This window comes from Crotalus tigris, unplaced genomic scaffold (genome assembly GCF_016545835.1).
Source record: "Crotalus tigris isolate CLP2741 ecotype Arizona unplaced genomic scaffold, ASM1654583v1 scf7180000017611.44802233496:7321179, whole genome shotgun sequence".
NCBI classification, from domain to species: Eukaryota; Metazoa; Chordata; class Lepidosauria; order Squamata; family Viperidae; genus Crotalus; species Crotalus tigris.
The window spans coordinates 1,915,419-1,933,859 of NW_024096511.1; the positions used below are offsets into that span (position 1 = coordinate 1,915,419).

The following is an 18,441-nucleotide window of genomic DNA, read 5'->3' on the forward strand; positions in this document are numbered from 1 at the left end:
ATTTAGGTGCTTGGCAACTGGCTAGCATTTATAGCCATTTGCCGCATCCCAGGGTCATCTGACTGAGATTTTTGGAATGTTTTGCCAGTTTCTGATATTTATTTCTGGTGTCTGGCAAAACCAAAAACCCAAAAACTTATTTGGTGAAAGCGGACATGCTTAACAAGTGCAGTGTTTGCTTAGTGATTACTGCAAAATGTTGCAAAATTAGGCACAGTTACATAGTGACCTGCTTAACAGGGCTCAATTATGTTCATAAGTCAAAGACTACCTATACTGGAGTCAACACTGACTGGAAGTCACTCATTATATCACAGGTTTTCATAGTTTTTTCCCCCTCTTTTTGTGTTTTAAGCAATCTAGATTTTAGTACTTAGCTTAGAGATTTAAATTCTTACATTATTAAAACAACTTAATATACCTAAATGCAACTTAATGTTTTCTATGGTAGTTTCAATTCAAATCTACACTGAACACTAACTGTACAATCTCAGTCTTGGTAATTCCTTTGTCTGCTTATAAATATTATTTATGTACCAATTAAAAAAGAAAAAGAAATAGAATGATACAACAAAGGATATTGAAACATTTTTTAAATATAAATAATATGTCAGAAAAAAAGGAAATTGTATTGAATCATATTGTTGAAAATTATAAATGTATACAGTGTAACCAGATAAATGTTGATGATTTTTATTTATGGAGTAGCTCTGTAATATGTTTAACATCTGTGTGAGAACTGCATTAGTGCCTGACAATTGGAAGGGTGCTGTTAAATAGAGGTAAACATAACCAGGTTGAATGCAAAACCCACATAGAATTTAATTTTTTAAGTATTTCTGGAACAATTTTTCTATTTCTATGAAAGTGTATGAATGTGGCACTAATGAGCAAAATTTGAGAAGTATAGTGCTGTTTCATGTTAGAAACTGGTCTATAGGCCAGAGTTTTACTCTTAGAAACTCACTGAGAAATGCATGAATATATGAAAGAATGGTTAATGTATTTTATTTGAATTAGGAAAAATATATAAGAAAATGAATAAGCTTGAATTTTTGAATGTTTTAAATGTTGAATTGAATATTTTGCAATATATGGAATTGAAGACTGCTGAATATGCTGAAAGAAAGAATGTCCAGTCAATGGAAACAACTAGAATGCTTAGCAAATGTTTCAACACCTAGTAACAAATAAAGCAATAATGTGTGATATTTCTTCGGCTGTTTTATATATTTATGCAAACATATAATAAACACATGTATGACATTAGAAATATGTTAGTTGGGGATGTGAATTCATTTGTGTGCAAGTGCTGTTGTTGGCTGAGATTTTGAATTATTTGTAGCAAATATTAGATTATATGATGCAACAGTTTAGATCTGATAATGCTTTAAAAGATCAAGGTAACTGGTTGAAAACAGAACTGAGTGAATATTATACTTTTGTTGCAAAAAACCAGAGCAGGTAAATGATTTATATTTGCTAGAATATTTTCTAAAGATGTGAACATTTTAGGAGTTAAGAAATTTTAGGATTAATAAATGTTGCTAGAAAGGTTGGATGGTAGTATGTTGTCATTTGCAAAGAGTGTTATGTTTTTGGGAGAAGCAAAAATGACTTAGATCATGTTATTGCCCAGTTTATTTTATGAAGTGAGAAATGAGCATGTTAGGAAAAATCTAAGTGAATGCACCGTATAGTATTGGTTTAAATTACACTTAGTTAGATTTCTTTTTCTTTTATAATTAAAGATGGAAACTTAATTTCTGGCTTACTACAACTTACTGTTTTTCTGTACACATTACATAATGTTGATTATTCTAAAGGAGGGGTGTCAAACTGCCGGCCCACGGGCCGGATGGGTCACGTGGAAGCCGCGCCCACCCCATTGCCGGCAATGACAAAACTGTCCCGATACGTTGCCAACTATAGTAATGCATGCCCCCTCTGGATGGTATTTTATTAAATAGTTATTTTGCTATTTTATATTTCAGTAGGTGCAATTGATCATCTGTTTGTATTTGTACACTTCTAAGGTGTGTGTATTCTGAGTAAATTTTCCTTTGAACAGATTTGTCTAAACTATTTAACTATAGTACTCATTTTATGTGTAGAGAAGTCACATCCAGTATAATAGTATAAGATAAGTAGCATTTATTTATTAAAGTTTATTATCAAATACCTAAAATCTAATTTTACAATCTGAGATAAAATACTATACAGTTGTTATGTTAGAATTTTACAATTTACTTGTAAGATAATAAAACTTAAAACAATAGCACCATCCTCTGGTATCATAATGTTAGTTTTAGTGCCAGATAATATGTCATTTCTGGAAACATGAATAAATTGTAGTAAAAGTATCTGTTCGTTAGATCTTATACTTTCAGTTTTACATACTCATAATGAACCAGATACTCAACAGAAATTCTGCTGAAGAACATCAGCATGGACTATATATGCTCTCAGTTTATGTGCTGGAGAAATATTAGGTCTACCCAGTATTTTTAATTTATTATAATATATATTTATGGTCACTAACCTGTACAGAGTATTCTAGAATATATTCTTTAATTGCTAAAGAAATAACATTACATTTTATCTGAAGTATTTTTAAGATTGTAATGTATTGTAAAATAGAAAATAAAAACTTTATAATAACAAAAAAGAAAAGAAATAACATTACAGTCATTTAGCAAAATTTGGTGTCTAAGAAGACATCACAGACACTTGAGATTATTTTTGGAAGGTGAAATCTATATGCTGTGGAAGGGTACAGAACAAATATATTTAGTGCACAAGTAATTGCTTTTAAAAATACTTAAAGTGAACTTGAACTGAACTCATTTCACATAGTACAAAGCTTTAATTCTTCTTAAGACATTTTGAAAATTCCTGTAATGTTCTCTTTTCCCTAGGAATCTTCAAAGTGATGAACAGCTGATAACTTGGAGAATACTTAGCTGTATACTTTCTTATCCATTTTTACTTGATTTTCGTTTTATTACTTGTTAATTTGATTAAAGTATACATTTAAGAAAAAAAATCTCATAAACTTGATCAGAAAACCCTTGATTTTAGCTATAGGCAAGAATAGAGCTGGTGAAGGATTCCACAAGACTGGAGGAAAGCATATTCCTTTCTTCAAAAAAAAAAAAAATAAGTAGGAGGACCCAGAAAATTACAGAGCTGTTATCTTACATTTATTGAGCAAATTTCTGAACACATTATTAAACTAAATTATTATTTCCTGATGGTAAGAGCAGTTAACCAGTGAGCTCATATAAAATGTAAAATATCCTCATGTCTGTTATCAGACCCAAAGGACTTTTAGTCATTTTAGCTGTTAATTGCTGCCAGGTGATTGCCTGGATAGTTACTATAGAGTTGTAAATCTTTAGGGCACTGAACAGCTCATTTTAAACAAACAATATAGAACAGTATATGAACTTTGTAAAGAAACAGTAATTGAAAGCAAACAGGGCTTTTACTTGGAAACCCCCTTTCTGTTTAGGAAATAACCTTTTTCTAAATAACTCATTGTTCTTGCTTGGAAAGTTATTTAGAAATGATTTGCAAAGAGCTGAACATTTTTGAATGGTTAGTATAATGCTGACTGAGTCTTTTCTAGTCAGACACATTGATTCTGAGCTCAGTTCACTGTTAGCAAACATAATTTAGAAGGGAGTATATGTAAATATGTGGGAAGGATACCTCTTGTTGATGCATCTTGCTTAATGCTAAATCTTTTGTAGTTCTGAAATATGGTATCTAAATCAGCAGAAGTTAAATAAGAAAATGAAAAAATGTGGATGGAAGATGAGATTTTTAAAACATTCTTAGAATTAGAATCATAGAATCACAGAACTGGAAGGGACCTTGGAGGTTTTCTAGTCCAATCTCCTGCTCAAGGCAGGAGCCCTTATACTATCCCAGACATATAGTTGTCCAATCTTTTCTTGGAAATTTCCAGCGATGGAACACCCACAACTTATGGAGGAAAGCTATTCCATTGATTAATTGTTCTCACTGTCAGGAAATTCCTCTTTTCCAGGCTGAATCGTCCTCTGACGGGCTTCTACCCATTGCTTCTTGTCCTGCCCTCAGGTTCTATGGAGAATAAATTGACCCCTTCTTCCCTGGGAGAGCCCTTCAAGTAGTGGAAGACAGCTATCATGTCACCCTCTAAGCCTTCTCTGTGTCAGACTAAACATACCTAGTTCTCTTAGCTGTTCATCGTACGATTTAGCCTGCAGACTCCTTATCATTTTTGTTGCTTTCCTCTGCAATCTTCTTAAGGCCTCAGCATCTTTTTTATATTGTGGTGACCAGAACTGGACATGGTTTTTCCCAGTATGGCCTTTCCAGCGGAGTATGAAGTGGTACTACGCTTCCCATGATCTTGATTCCATCCCTCTGTTGATGCAGCCTAGGACTGTGCTGACTTTTTGGGCAGCTGCAACATACTGCTGTCTCATACTTAAGTGGTGGTCCACCAGGACACTTAAATCCCTCTCATAGATACTATTGTTCAACCGCATACTGTCTATACTGTACCTGTGCATTGGATTTTTCCTGTGTGTATGCAGGACCCTATTTTCTCACCCTAAACTGTATCTTGTTGCACAGAGCCCAATGCCCAAGTCTGTTAAGATCCTTATGAATCTTGAGTCTATCTTCCAAAGTGTTACAATTCCCCCTAGCTTGGGTCATCTGCAAGAGTGTCCCTTCAGTCCGCTCATCTAGGTCATTTATAAAGATGTTGAAGAACATTGAACCCAAGGTAGAATCTTGAGGTACCTCACTGCAGGCTTCCCTCCAGTTAGATGTAATGGCAAACACAAATTGAATTAAGGAGATTCATATTCTATGACTAAAATAAATTTCACAAATTTGTTTAATAAACATTTGTTTTGAACATTATTTCCCAAACCTCAGAATTTAGGGATTTGGTTTTTAAACTGGAAAAATATAGACTGAAATAATCTGAAAATTGTACAGAACTGCATTCACATTCTGAGCTAACTATTTAACTTCAGTATATTCCCAGAAAATTTTGCTCATTTCCATAATAGAAATTGACTTGAAAAAACTGGATGGTTCTTCCCCTTATATTAATAATATCATAATATTTGCATTTCAAAAATTATAACAAAAAATAGAATAAATGTTAACATGATCAACAGTAGGGACGTAAGATTTGGTTTATTACAGAGGAAATCAGAAAAGCCAAAAGTCTGCAAAAAGAAATAATGTCTGTAAAGTAGTATCTTATTTATTTTATGTTGTGTGTGCATATGCTATATTTGCACATAGTATTAAACCAGGATTTATTTTATACATACTTATCAAAGGGCCAAGTCAATCTAAAAATAAGCAAAGTAATTATAGCTTGTTTAAATATTTTTGCTTTTTCTAACTTCTATCCTGATGGAGAAGAAACATATGTGGCGTAAAGACCAGAAATAAGGCAGTATAACAAAATGATAATTTGTGATTAAAATAAGCCACAATATAATTTAAGTGAGAAAGTGTTCTAAATTATAGTTTGTTGTTAGAACTAAATCATAACTTACTTCTGTGACTTGTCACAGCACACTAATAAGCCACAAAAAGCCAATACAATATTAAGATGATTTAAAGGGCTATATATGATATAAATGATCTAGAGAAGGCCTTTGGATAATCTATGGAAATAGATACAGTATTATTTAGTTTGGACAATACTGAGTCAAAAGAGAAGCAAGACATTGCAATTATCTGAAAAATAATTTGGAATTGGGGATGAGAGGGATCTTTTTAAGGGTACTTCAAAGTTTAATATACAGCTTAACAAATTTTAAGTTAAAAATAAAAAACGGGGTTTTTCTTGGGAAAACTGGACATTTTGGGATTTTTTTTTTAATGACAATATTTTTGATATTCAATTCCTGTTGATCATGGGTGTCAAACTCAATTTCATTGAGGGCTGCATCAGCATTGCGGTTGTCCTCGGGGGGGCAGGATGGGCGTGGCCTACTGAGTGGGCATGAGTGGAGTGTGGCCTACTGGGTGGGCATGGCCAGCTCTACATCGTTCGCGTCAAGGCTGCCTGTGGGGGCCTGGGCAGGAGTGGGACAGATCTGAGGGTCTCTGGCAGAAGGAGTGGGACCAGGGCAAGCACCAAGGCATGGTCCACTGGAAGAGCCTGCCGAAACCCCACCCCCAGAGCCCATCAAGCAGGATATGTGAAGTAGGCAAGGGCCATTTGCTGTTTCCAGATGGCCTTGTGGAGCTAAGACTGAATGCGTTTCAGCATAGATTGCCACCATAAAATTGTACATTGGCTCCCGGCTGGCCTGGGCCGGGGCCAAGGCAGCAGGGGCTGTTCCCTCACTGTTTCCAGGATGGCTTTGCGGGCCACATAAAACTACGTCGCAGGCCGCATCCGCCCCCCGGACCTTGTGTTTGACATGTCTGCTGTTGATGGATCAGACCCTCCAAGCAAAATCTGTATATGGAACTGGTAGAAAGGGTTATAGAATAAGGAGAGAAGGAGAAAAGTTGTTAGTGGAGATAAATTACATGATAATTGATTTCACCATTGCATGCCAAATTTCATGGGACCTGGTATTCTGTAGGTCTTTGTCAGATCTCAAATTAGAAAGCACGTATTCAGAATGTTATATATCAGACATGTCAAACAAAAGGCCCCGGGGCCAGATGCGGCCTGCAACCTGGTTTTATGTGGCCCGCAAAGCCATCCTGGAAACAGTGAGGGAACGGCCCCTGCTGCTTTGGCCCCGGCCCAGGCCGACTGGGAGCCAATGTACAATTTTGTGGTGGCCGTGTATGCTGAAACGCATTCAGTCTTAGCTCCACAAGGCCGTCTGGAAACAGCAAATGGCCCTTGCCTACTTCACATATCTGGCTTGATGGGCTCTGGGGGAGGGGTTTTGGCAGGCTCTTCCAGTGGACCATGCCTTGGCACTTGCCCTGGTCCCACCCACTTCTGACAGAGACCTTCAGATCTGTCCCAGTCCTGCCCAGGCCCCCACAGGCACCCTTGACCCGAACGATGTAGAGCTGGCCATGCCCACCCAGTAGGCAACACTCCACCCATGCCCACCCAGTAGGCCACGCCCATCCTGGCCACACCTACCCAGCCCCTCGAGGACAAGCACAATGCTGACGCGGCCCTCAATGAAATTGAGTTTCGCCCCACGTTATATATCAACTTTAATGTTTCATATTTTCTTGTTCTAAAGTTTTAAGAAGCTATTTTGTATTATCTGTTGTCAATCTATTATACAGACCAATCTAGATATCTAGTCAGTTTCCTCTATTGTTATGGTTTTATTTTTTTCTTATCCTGCTAGGAAAAGTGAAAGATTCTCAAGCTATCAAAACAGATTCTGACATTGTGCCAAAAGTTACCAAAATGACCGTGTCTGGAAGGAAGCAAACTACTGGCTTTGAAGTCCCATGGTAAGCCCTTACTCCCCTCAAAATACATTTCTGCTAGCTCTACCTTCAGAATAGTGAACCTTTATTGGCTTTTGTTTTGTTCTGCTTTTTGGTAAAGATTTATTATTATATATGTCATTGCATATATAAATAGCATGGCTTCTTGTTTCACGTGTTTAAGCTTATATAAAAGGCATCTTGCATTTGTGATTTTTTAAAAAAAACTTTCACTCTGTAAGTAGAACAACAATGTCATTTTGAAATATCTTTCTGTAGATTGCCAGATTTTTCTGAAGTGAATTCAGATTAGAATTCACCTCAGCTGTAAATTAAGTTCTTGGCCAGATAATTTATGTGAAATGCAGTCAATCCAGGATAAAAAGGAAAGACATTTGGGTCATTTTTCAGATGCCCATGTACTATACCACATTGTATATGTGTTCTCTGTATGCCTTCCTACTGACTGATCTCTTGACTGATGGGCCAGTATCTGCTTTGCTACATCTTATTTGTTATGTTCTATTTTCTTGTAAAAATAACTATTCTATTTACATGCAGTACGTTATTTAAGAATTTGGTAGATAAACCTATGCATTCTGAGTCTCTAATGGTGGTGTGTTTACAAATGGAGAAAATGAGTATTGTTCTTGGCATGGAAGAAGCATCTTGTGGCTTGAGGTTCAGCTGAACAGTTTCAAGCAAGGTGTAGTAGAAGAGAATCCTGGAACATTTTGGTTGTTCCAAATGTTAGTTAAAATGAACATGAAAGAATCTAATGGAATGAGTAGGGCAGGGCTGGTTCACCTCATCCCTTTCATCTCTTCTCTATGCGACCTATGCATCTGTCTTTCGGATCTTCCTTCCTTCCTTCCTTCCTTCCTTCCTTCCTTCCTTCCTTCCTTCCTTCCTTCCTTCCTTCCTTCCTTCCTTCCTTCCTTCTTTTAGTTTCATGCCGCCATTGTTTCTGCTCTACTTCTGTTCAACCACACCTTACTTAAATAACTGGGCTTAGGCTGGATATGGCCTATCCTGTTCTGCACATATCCAGTTTTTACTATCTGGATAATAAAATAGAGAGTTACATATTATGGTTAAATGTAACTTTAAATGAAAGGTCATCATAAGAGAAACACAAAATGTTTAGTGAAAAGAAAGTTCTAATTAATACACCAATAAAAGTCTCCTTATACTCGATACCAGCAACTAGTATAGAAGGAAGGAAAACTGAGTGTATTTTAAAATTTAAAATATCAGACAGAGGCCTCACTGATAGAAATAATTGAACAGAAACATTAATTTGTGCCAGAATGAAAAAAAGGAAAATAAAGGAAAAAGCTTCAGGGTTTCTTAATGTATCATATGTGAACAAAATGCCATCAATTGCTAATTCCTACTGTAGGTCTGAATATCATTGGGTTCCTGTTTCACAAAAACAGCACCATTTCAAACACAGAGGTGAATGGAAGGGACATTTTCACCTGCTGGAAACTTGCCTTCTATGTTGATTCCATACATTCTTGGAAAGAATGCAAGACTAAGTGAAACTTAGTTATTCTATAGGTATTTAAACTTCACATTCTTAAATCAGAACATATAACCAGACTAATTTAACACAGAGAATTTGTGCCACAGAAGTTAAGATCCTGAATATGTTGTCTTGTTTCCTAAATTTAAAACATGGATTAAGGGATTTTAATAAAAACGTAAGACAAAAGTAAAACCATTCCTAATGAAGCAGATTTTTAGCTTTAAAGCATGACATGAATTTTTAATATTTCTGCCTTTGTTTTGACTTCAAAATCAGTATTTACAATAACGATAAGTGTGCTACCTTATAATTCCATTGTAGCGCACATTTTTTCCAAAGTGTTCCACCATATATACTGAAATAACATACCTTGTTATTTCAAGTTTGAAACAATAGTACATTTTAGAATTGCACCTTGCCACACCTTGGAATACAAGAAAAATGTTTGGTTGAGATGAACGAGAACTCCATGTGGGCTGTCCCCACAGGGCTTGTCCCTTCAGAAGCAGCTCTTTATAACTCGTTACAGCCACATAACTAATGTATTACAATGTCGTTTATCTTTCCTAAGACTGCATCTCAAGACGAGCAACTTAGTGGATAAATGGAGGAAGATGTTTGTCAAATAGTAACTTAGCAGGTTTATCTAAATCCTTTTTTGTAGCATAAAGGAAAAAACACCCACATATTTCTGCATCTTATTCGAAGCTTAGTAATAAAGTAATATACTTTTTTGCCATAATCCCATAGAGAAGAACTTATAAAATATTTATACAGTAGTTAAATCACTGTTGTTTTGTCTTCCATATAAATACATATATAGATAATTTTATCTTGATCTGTAGTCTTTTGAAATGTGTATTCTCATATTCATTCTCTGTTTTCTGTAGTGCAAATGTAGAAGAGAATGGACATAATACCTTTATGCCACAAAAAGGATTCTCTGCTGGAGATACCATTGCAAATATGGGGATAGCTGAGATACTACCTAAACCAACTTTTCCCTCTCAGACCATTCAAGCATCAGAAGACTCATCAGTGGTACCAACTCCTGTGAAAAAATCTGGAAAATCCAAACAACAGTTAGATATAAAAGCTGAGTTGGAGAAGAGACAAGGAGGAAAACATTTGCTTAACCTTGTAGTAATAGGTATATTTATTTTGGTGCAAAAATGAAAAATATGCGTAGTTCCTTTTTTCAGTTACAGATGTAGAATGTCTTCTAAAATAAACTAATCCGTGATAATAATGTGTTTCTTTTTAGGACATGTTGATGCAGGAAAAAGTACTTTAATGGGCCATTTGTTGTATCTTCTGGGTAATGTGAACAAGCGAACAATGCACAAATATGAGCAAGAATCAAAGAAAGCGGGAAAAGCATCATTTGCTTATGCATGGGTTTTAGATGAAACAGGGGAAGAGAGAGAAAGGTGAGAAAAACTACCCTTTTACATGAAAATTGGCTGTGGTAGCAGTGGTAACAGCAAAGTTGTTTTTGAGGTTTCTTTGTACTGTGTACTCAGAATATATATATAAAATCATATATGATTAAACTTTGTCTAATTATGATATAAAGCTATGGTTTTTACAAGAAACCTATTATACATAATTTTAGGGTAGTATTTCTGCTTCCAGGAAATTTTATTTTACTGAGAGACCCCAGAGTAGATCCAAATACAATTAAGTGATATATTAGTTAAAAATCTCTTGTGTGGTAATAACTTGTTCATATAATGTAACATGTAGGTGAAAATGGCAGATCAGTGCATGTTTATTCATATCACAATTATAATTGGTTTTCTCATATCATATGCGCTTACCCCTAACTATGATCATTTATTGCACCAACTTTCCCAACTTAGCTAAATCATTTAATTTTGATTTTAAATACGATGGTTTGAATGCCCTCACTATCACATCAGTAATATTTATATTTATTTACTCTCCTGCTTAACTCTCACATTCTGTGGGATATTTTTGACACTAGGTGATCAAGAAGATGTGAATATATGAAAGACTAGAAACCTCTTACGGACTTTTTGCTGAAAATGGGAAAAATGAACTGGAGATTTATAAATTAAAAAGGGCTGAACATGGGAAGAAGTGTATTAACATGTAACATGTAGGCGAAATACTAAAATGGGAAATAGCATTTTTATATTTTATTTCTTTTCTTTCTGTATTTCTTTTCATATATTTTATTATTTTTTCCTTTCTTTTAATCTTTATATTACTTCATCTTTTTATTTCTGTGAAAATATATAATAAAAATTATATATAGAAAAAGGAGATAGGATATACAGATTAATTTTGAATATAATTATAAGTTATCCATTATTTGCCTGTTCATTATTTGTAGGGGAGTGACAATGGATGTAGGTATGACCAAATTTGAGACAAAAACAAAAATTATTACACTAATGGATGCTCCTGGCCATAAAGACTTCATTCCAAATATGATCACAGGAGCTGCCCAGGTAAAGCCTTTCCTAGTATCCTTTATCATACATAAAGCACTTACAGATTGAATTGTAGTAATCACAGGCAGTTTGATTTCCCCAAATTATATATATTACATCATGGTTGCAAATTTTATTGTGACAATGGGAATAAATTATTCTTAAAATATTATTACTTTACTGGGGATAGTGTAAAATGTTATTTTTGCACGTTATAATTCTATCAACAGAATGAGAAAATGTTGTGGTGTTCCACTTGAAGTGATTTAAGTAAGCCTATCTTTATGATAAAACAACAATACAAAAAATGTAAAAGCATTTTAGATGTATCTAGAGTTTGTATGATTAACCTATGCCCAAGAAATACAACTAATCAAGTGGTTTTCCTTAGGCTGATGTGGCTGTATTAGTGGTGGATGCCAGCAGAGGGGAATTTGAAGCTGGTTTTGAGACTGGTGGACAGACAAGAGAACATGGTCTTTTAGTTCGATCGTTGGGAGTAACACAGCTAGCAGTTGCAGTCAATAAAATGGATCAGGTATTGCCTTGATTTCCCCCCCCCCCAAACTTCTTTTATAAATACAGATTTGTTTTATAAATACGCATGAAGAGAACATAGAGAGAGGAAGAGAAAGGTTTTAGATAATATTCACTTTGTAGTTAATCTATAGTATCTTTTGAAAAAAGATACCTAAAGCCTAAAATAGAAGAAAATGGTGTAAGCAGGATATATTAATAAAGTATTTGCTTGCATTTCCTGTTAAATGATAGATTAGCCACACTGATACTAGCCTGTTAATTTCTTCAGTGTGCTTAGTTTTTTTGCTTTGTTATACTATTATTAATCTAATATTTAAAATTAAGAAATAAATTTTAATGCTTAAATTTTGTTATGAAACATCGCTTGATATAGTTAACCTCCTAGAATAATCATTCTATGTTGTTATATAGTTGCAATTATTACCATTCCTTAAGAAATGTTAAGTCCACGTCACCTGCATTTTTAATTTAGCTGGCAGTTGAATACATTTTAAAATGTAACACATCACATTTTCTACTACATTGCCATCTTAATTGGATAAAGAAAAGCAGCAAGGGAGAGGTTCTTAATGATAGTGATATTTCTTGGTTGATAAAAATAATTTTCATTTGTACTGGAGTAATGTCCAAATACATTCCTGTTCCTCAATAAAGTATTATGTTTATATTATAGGTCAATTGGCAACAGGAACGATTTCAGGAAATTGTTAATAAACTCGGACAATTCCTTAAGCAAGCCGGTTTTAAGGTAAACAAAAGGTTATAAAATAAAATAAAAAATAAAAATGTAAACAGATGCAGTATCATGTTAAGAATTCTTAGCTGACAGTTAAAAACTTGATTAAAAAGAGCCAGTTTGGTCTAGTGGTTAAGGCACCAAGCTAGAAATGAGGAGACTATGAGTTCTAATTCTGCCTTAGGCATGAAAGCCAACTGGGTGACTTTGGGCCACTCATTCTCTCCCAGCCCAAACCACCTCATAGGGTTGTTGTTGTGAGGAAAATAGAAGGAGAAAAGTGTGTTCACTGCCTTGAATTATTTGTAAAAATAATAAAGGTGGGATACAGACAGAGAAAGAAAAAGAAAGAAAGAAAGAATGAAAGAGAGAGAGAGAAAGAGAGAAAGAAAGAAAGAAAGAAAGAAAGAAAGAAAGAAAGAAAGAAAGAAAGAAAGAAAGAAAGCCTAAGGGGGTTCTTCATGGGAGAAATGTCCCCTTAGATAGCCAGGTCTGATTCATCAGGGCTTTAAAGGTCAATACCTGCACCTTAGATTGTGTCTGATAAACAAGTGGAGGAATCACAATCCTGGTATTTTGTGGTGAGTAGCAGTAGCTGCCACATTTTGTATGATTTGAAACATGTATCCCTTTCAAGGGTGCAAAGTGTCCTGTAGTCAAAATGGGATATATAGCCAAGGCATGGATTAGATAACCAAATAAGGAATGATTGCAGTTGCTTTCCTGGCTATAATTGTTAAAAATTACTTCTCACCATAGCAAGCACTTGGGAATTTAATGACTGTTGAGGATTTAATTAATGAAATAATTAATATAGCCACCCATCTCACTTATGTGACTCTAGGCAGAGTTCAATAAAACACCAGATAAAACAATGATAGAATAAGAATATAATACAACAGTTAAACATTTAAAACTGTTTAAAACCCAGATATAAGTAAGGCTGTTGAAGAATGGATCAGCATCCTACATATAATACATGTGACTTGTGGGCTTGCTAATTCCTGAGATCTCCAAGTTAGTTGAAACAACCAGGGCTTGAGGGATTTCCTAAATGCCAAGATGATTGGTGCTAATCACACCTCAGGGAGAATGATGGTCCACTGGATCAAGGAACACTCCCAAACAACTGACTTCCTTTGCTAGAGGGAATATAAACTCATCCAAAGCAGACGGCACTATTTACCAAGAGTGCTACTGTATTATCAGGATTTAATTTAATCTCATTTTTTGTCTTGTAGCCTCTAAACTAACTTAGAGAATTTCAAGAGTATAAATTACTTCATTGGGGTTGGATAGCAAAGAGCCGTAGAAATAGATGTCACTACCATATCCACCATGTCACCTTTCAGAAATTGAATCAGTCAGGACAAAAATGCCTTTGGTACAAGAACATGAAATGCTGCAACTTTTAACAGAATATGACCCTATCAACAGTGCAAGAGACAGGGATTTGAATGATTTCTACAGCTCTGTGGCTTTTTAAAATGGTCTTAGTTGTCTCTGAATTTGAAACTATATCAGTTAACTTTAATATATGAGGTTTTAACAACTCTCATGAAAAAGCAGTTATTCTTAATTTGAATTTCAGATGCTTGTACTTAATAATATAGAATTAATTATTAATTTTACATTGCAAATTGAATATTTAATGCAACCAGGAATCAGATGTAGCTTACATCCCTACCAGTGGACTTGGCGGTGAAAATCTTGTCACAAAAAGTCAAACAAGTGAATTGGCAAAGTGGTACACAGGAAAATGTCTGCTGGAACAAATTGGTAAGTATATACATCTTTGAAGATTTGAAAACTGCTGCAAACACAGTACCAATAAACCATATTACACTCCGAGTAAAATATATGTCTGTTAACACAATATATATTGATTTATTTATAGATTCTTTCAAGCCACCTCAAAGATCGGTTGATAAACCATTCAGATTATGTGTATCAGATGTTTTTAAAGGTATGTAGTAAAATCTTCCCAAATGGATTTATAAAAGAGGTTTGTTAAAGTTTGGATAAATCTTATGAGAGGGGGGAAAAAAGAATGAAAAAACAAGTTCTGCATTACTTGAATGGACTAAAATTAAGATTGTTAGAAGTAAAAGGAAGGAATATAAAGTTGGTTTGTTTGATCCAGGTTAAAAGAGATATGTTGTTCCTTCCTTCCTTCCTTCCTTCCTTCCTTCCTTCCTTCCTTCCTTCCTTCCTTCCTTCCTTCCTTCCTTCTTTCCTTCCTTCTAATTTTTACTAATGCAATAATAATCTTTAATAAAAATATTTTTAGAAGTCTCTCCAAATTTTTTTGTAAACATCTGAAAGAAGTATTTTACAAAAAGCATGTTAGAAAGTGCTTCTCTTTAAATAATTTAAGCAACAACATTCTTTGCAAGATTTGTGCAGCTACTTCAAAATCTGTCCCTGATTATCTGTTCATGGAAGCGCAAAATGTTCCCTGGAATGTTCTATTCATACAGAGATATATTTTGCATCTACCTAGAGACATCTGGAGATAACTTTCAAATCAGCTGTCAGGCTTTACAAAGAACAAAATTTTTCTAATTCTTGACTGATCATTTAGCCAGCAGGCATGCAACCTAGCTCTCTTTATAAAACTTAAGTTTCTCTTTTTGTACAGCTAATCCCTAAAACCTTCTAAGAATAATAAGTGGCTAGAGGATTCAGAGCTTATTTTGGTGTTTGTGATAGCAGCACAAAATTATTTACACAGCATAAGAGCACCATGTATACCTATTTGCAATTTTTGGTAACGATACTACAAAGTACTCTTTTTGTGTATGAGAGAGTTGTACAAAGAAAAGAGCAGATGAACTAAAATACATTCCTGTCTTACTCCTCCTCTTGCTACTGTTGAAAGTCTAGGTGGTCTTCAAAGGAAGATTCGTGGGAAGCTAATTATAGCACCTTGCTTGTAAGGTGACAAGAGCACATTCTAAAATCTCATTATATTTTATATACAATGCTTAGTGCTTATAAGTATAAAACAATTTTTCTGTATGATACTCCTATGGAAAAAAAACTCCTTTTCCTCAAACTGTTTCACTATGCATAGAAAACAAACACACGTAAATGTAATTTGGATCTTTTTGTCTTAATTCAGCGCATTATGATGGCAGTCGGGACCAGTATTTCTTTTGCCAAATGGTGCGATTCCAAAGTGCAGCATCGCATAACCCCATCACTTAGCAACAGCAGTTCAAGCAGTCCTTGCTGCTGTTGTAACCTTAGAACTCTGTGGGTAATTTAAGTGAGGATGTCATATGATCACAATTTCTGATTTCCTGAAGGCTTTTCCATTTACTTTGTATGTGGGAAGCCAGTAGGAAAGTCATAATTAAGAACCGGGCATGAAGCGTCTGGTTGATGATCATATGACTGCAGGGAGCAGTGATGGCAGGAACTCTGAGAAATGGTCATAAGTGCTGTTTGTTCAACACCGTCATAACTTTGAATGGTTGCTAAACAAATGGTCATCACCCAAGCAGTGCTTCTATATATATGCTAAACCAAACTTGACGAAATGAATAAATCTATGAGTAGACTGGAAGCAGAAATTCCCAGGATAATTCCAGCAGAGTAACTTTATTTTAAAAAGATTTACAATGTGTCAAATTGTGTATGAATTGTTATTTACTCTCTGAAAGTAAATAATTTAGGTGTATGTGTACGTATTGGGGACCAAAAGCATATTTCAAATAGCTAAATGTATAATAATAATAATAATAATAATAATAATAATAATAATAATAATAATATAAAAGTTGGAAGGGACCTTGGAGGTCAAATGGCTGTCCAGTCTCTTCTTAAAAACTTCCAGTGTTGGAGCATTCACCGCTTCTAGAGGCAGATTGTTCCACTGATTAATTGTTCTAATTGTCAGGAAGTTTCTCCTTAGTTCTAGGTTGCTTCTCTCCTTGATTAGTTTCCATCCGTTGCTTCTTGTCCTGCCTTCAGGCGCTATGGAAAACAACTTGACTCCCTCTTCTTTGTGGCAGCCCCTGAGATATTGGAACACTGCTATCATGTCCCCCCTCGTCCTTCTCATCATTAAACTAGACATACCCAATTCCAGCTACTGTGTCTTTGAGTCAGCATTGACTTCTGTGAGTGCCTGGACAGGTCCTTGCATTTTTCTTGGCAAGATTTTGGTAGTGGTTTGCCACGGCTCGCTTTCTATTTCTGAAAGCGAATGACTGGTCCAAGGTGACCCAGTTTCATGCCTAAGGCGGAATTAGAACTCCCAGTCTCCTGTTTTTAGCCTGATGCCTTAACCCAGGGTAGGCAACCTTGGCTCTTTTATGACTCGTGGACTTCAACTCCCAGAATTCCGGAGCCAGCCAGCCATCCTGGCTGGCTCAGGAATTCTGGGAGTTGAAGTCCACGAGTCATAAAAAAGCCATGGTTGCCTACCCCTGCCTTAACCATTACACCAAATTGGCTCTCAGGAGGCAAAGAGAAATTTTTATTATTTTATTTTTTATTATTGAAAGTTTGAGATAAAACAAAACAGAACAGAACAACCTACAATGGACTTCAGACCCAGTAAACCTAAATTGAGATAATGGAAGGAGGAGAGGGAGAGAAACATGGTCAGAACACGGGGAAAAGATTTCTGTAATCAGTGTTCAGTTTTCATTGTAAAGCAAATCTGATTAATTTTGCAGTTCTGTTCTTTTGAAAACTCGATCTTTACTAGCCTGAGTTGAAATCAATAGTGTTACTTTATCTTCAGTTAATTTTCTCAGACAAATGTCTTTGTTCCAGATCAAGGATCAGGATTCTGCGTGACAGGTAAAATTGAAGCAGGATACGTCCAAGTTGGGGAACGACTCCTTGTCATGCCTCCTAATGAAACTTGCACTGTGAAAGGTACAATATATGAATTGAAGGGTTTTTTTTTCTCTTGGATTACATAATAAACAGTTTCAGAAATTGGTAACTAAAATTATCAAAAGCAAAATCTTACGGATAAGCCTCGACTTAGGATCACAATTAGGACTCAGATTTCTGTCACTAAGCGATGTGGTCGTAAAGGAAGACATCATGTGACCACATGACTTAGTAACAGCAGTCGCAGTTGCCATCATTAACAGAGAACTGAAGGGAGAGAGAGAGAGAGAGAGACAGACAGACAGAGACAGAGATAGAGAGATAAAAGAAATATTTTTCTGGTTATATGTACTTAAGGTATATATTATGCTGTTACTCATTCATTTGTTTTGTTTTCATGTTCTTTTTTCCTTTGAGATAGGTTTTGCATTTGTATTATCATAAACATATACTTAATGTTTCTTAAGATTATAAGATCTATCCTAATTCTTGGACAGAAATGTTTGAATTGGAATGTTTAAATGGTACACATGATACTAGAATGAAACGTAACATGTTATAAGAGGAAATCAGAGGTTTGTATAGAATTAGATCTGCGTGATTTTTGATGTGTAGGCTTAATATCCAGAGTTTATTCAGAAAGAGAGAGAAAAGGATCTAAAGATTTCTATAAGAGATATCATATTTGCATTTGATTATCTTTATATATCACAGAAATTCTTTAATCATTCTTTCAGGGGTTTTTTAGAATACAATTTTGTGGCCTGCATTATGCACATGTACATGTGAAATGACATACAGAAATGTTTTCACTTATTTGTGGAAAAATGAAAGCAGATAACTCAGTCTAAAACTCAGTTTAAAAAGCTGTGGACTTG

The 18,441-nt window shown here is 35.1% G+C and overlaps 1 protein-coding gene across 1 annotated transcript in view; it reads left to right on the forward strand.

Annotated features, from left to right (window-relative positions):
• The window catches only part of HBS1L (HBS1 like translational GTPase), a 50,181-nt gene that overhangs the window by 24,357 nt on the left and 7,383 nt on the right, over positions 1-18,441 (forward strand). Inside the window, exons 5-13 of the mRNA XM_039323586.1 lie at positions 7,359-7,467; positions 9,865-10,124; positions 10,239-10,404; positions 11,334-11,451; positions 11,825-11,971; positions 12,647-12,721; positions 14,371-14,488; positions 14,607-14,675; positions 17,498-17,602. Of these exons, the coding sequence (XP_039179520.1) occupies positions 7,359-7,467; positions 9,865-10,124; positions 10,239-10,404; positions 11,334-11,451; positions 11,825-11,971; positions 12,647-12,721; positions 14,371-14,488; positions 14,607-14,675; positions 17,498-17,602 (1,167 nt within the window). The remainder of the gene's footprint in view (positions 1-7,358; positions 7,468-9,864; positions 10,125-10,238; positions 10,405-11,333; positions 11,452-11,824; positions 11,972-12,646; positions 12,722-14,370; positions 14,489-14,606; positions 14,676-17,497; positions 17,603-18,441) is intronic.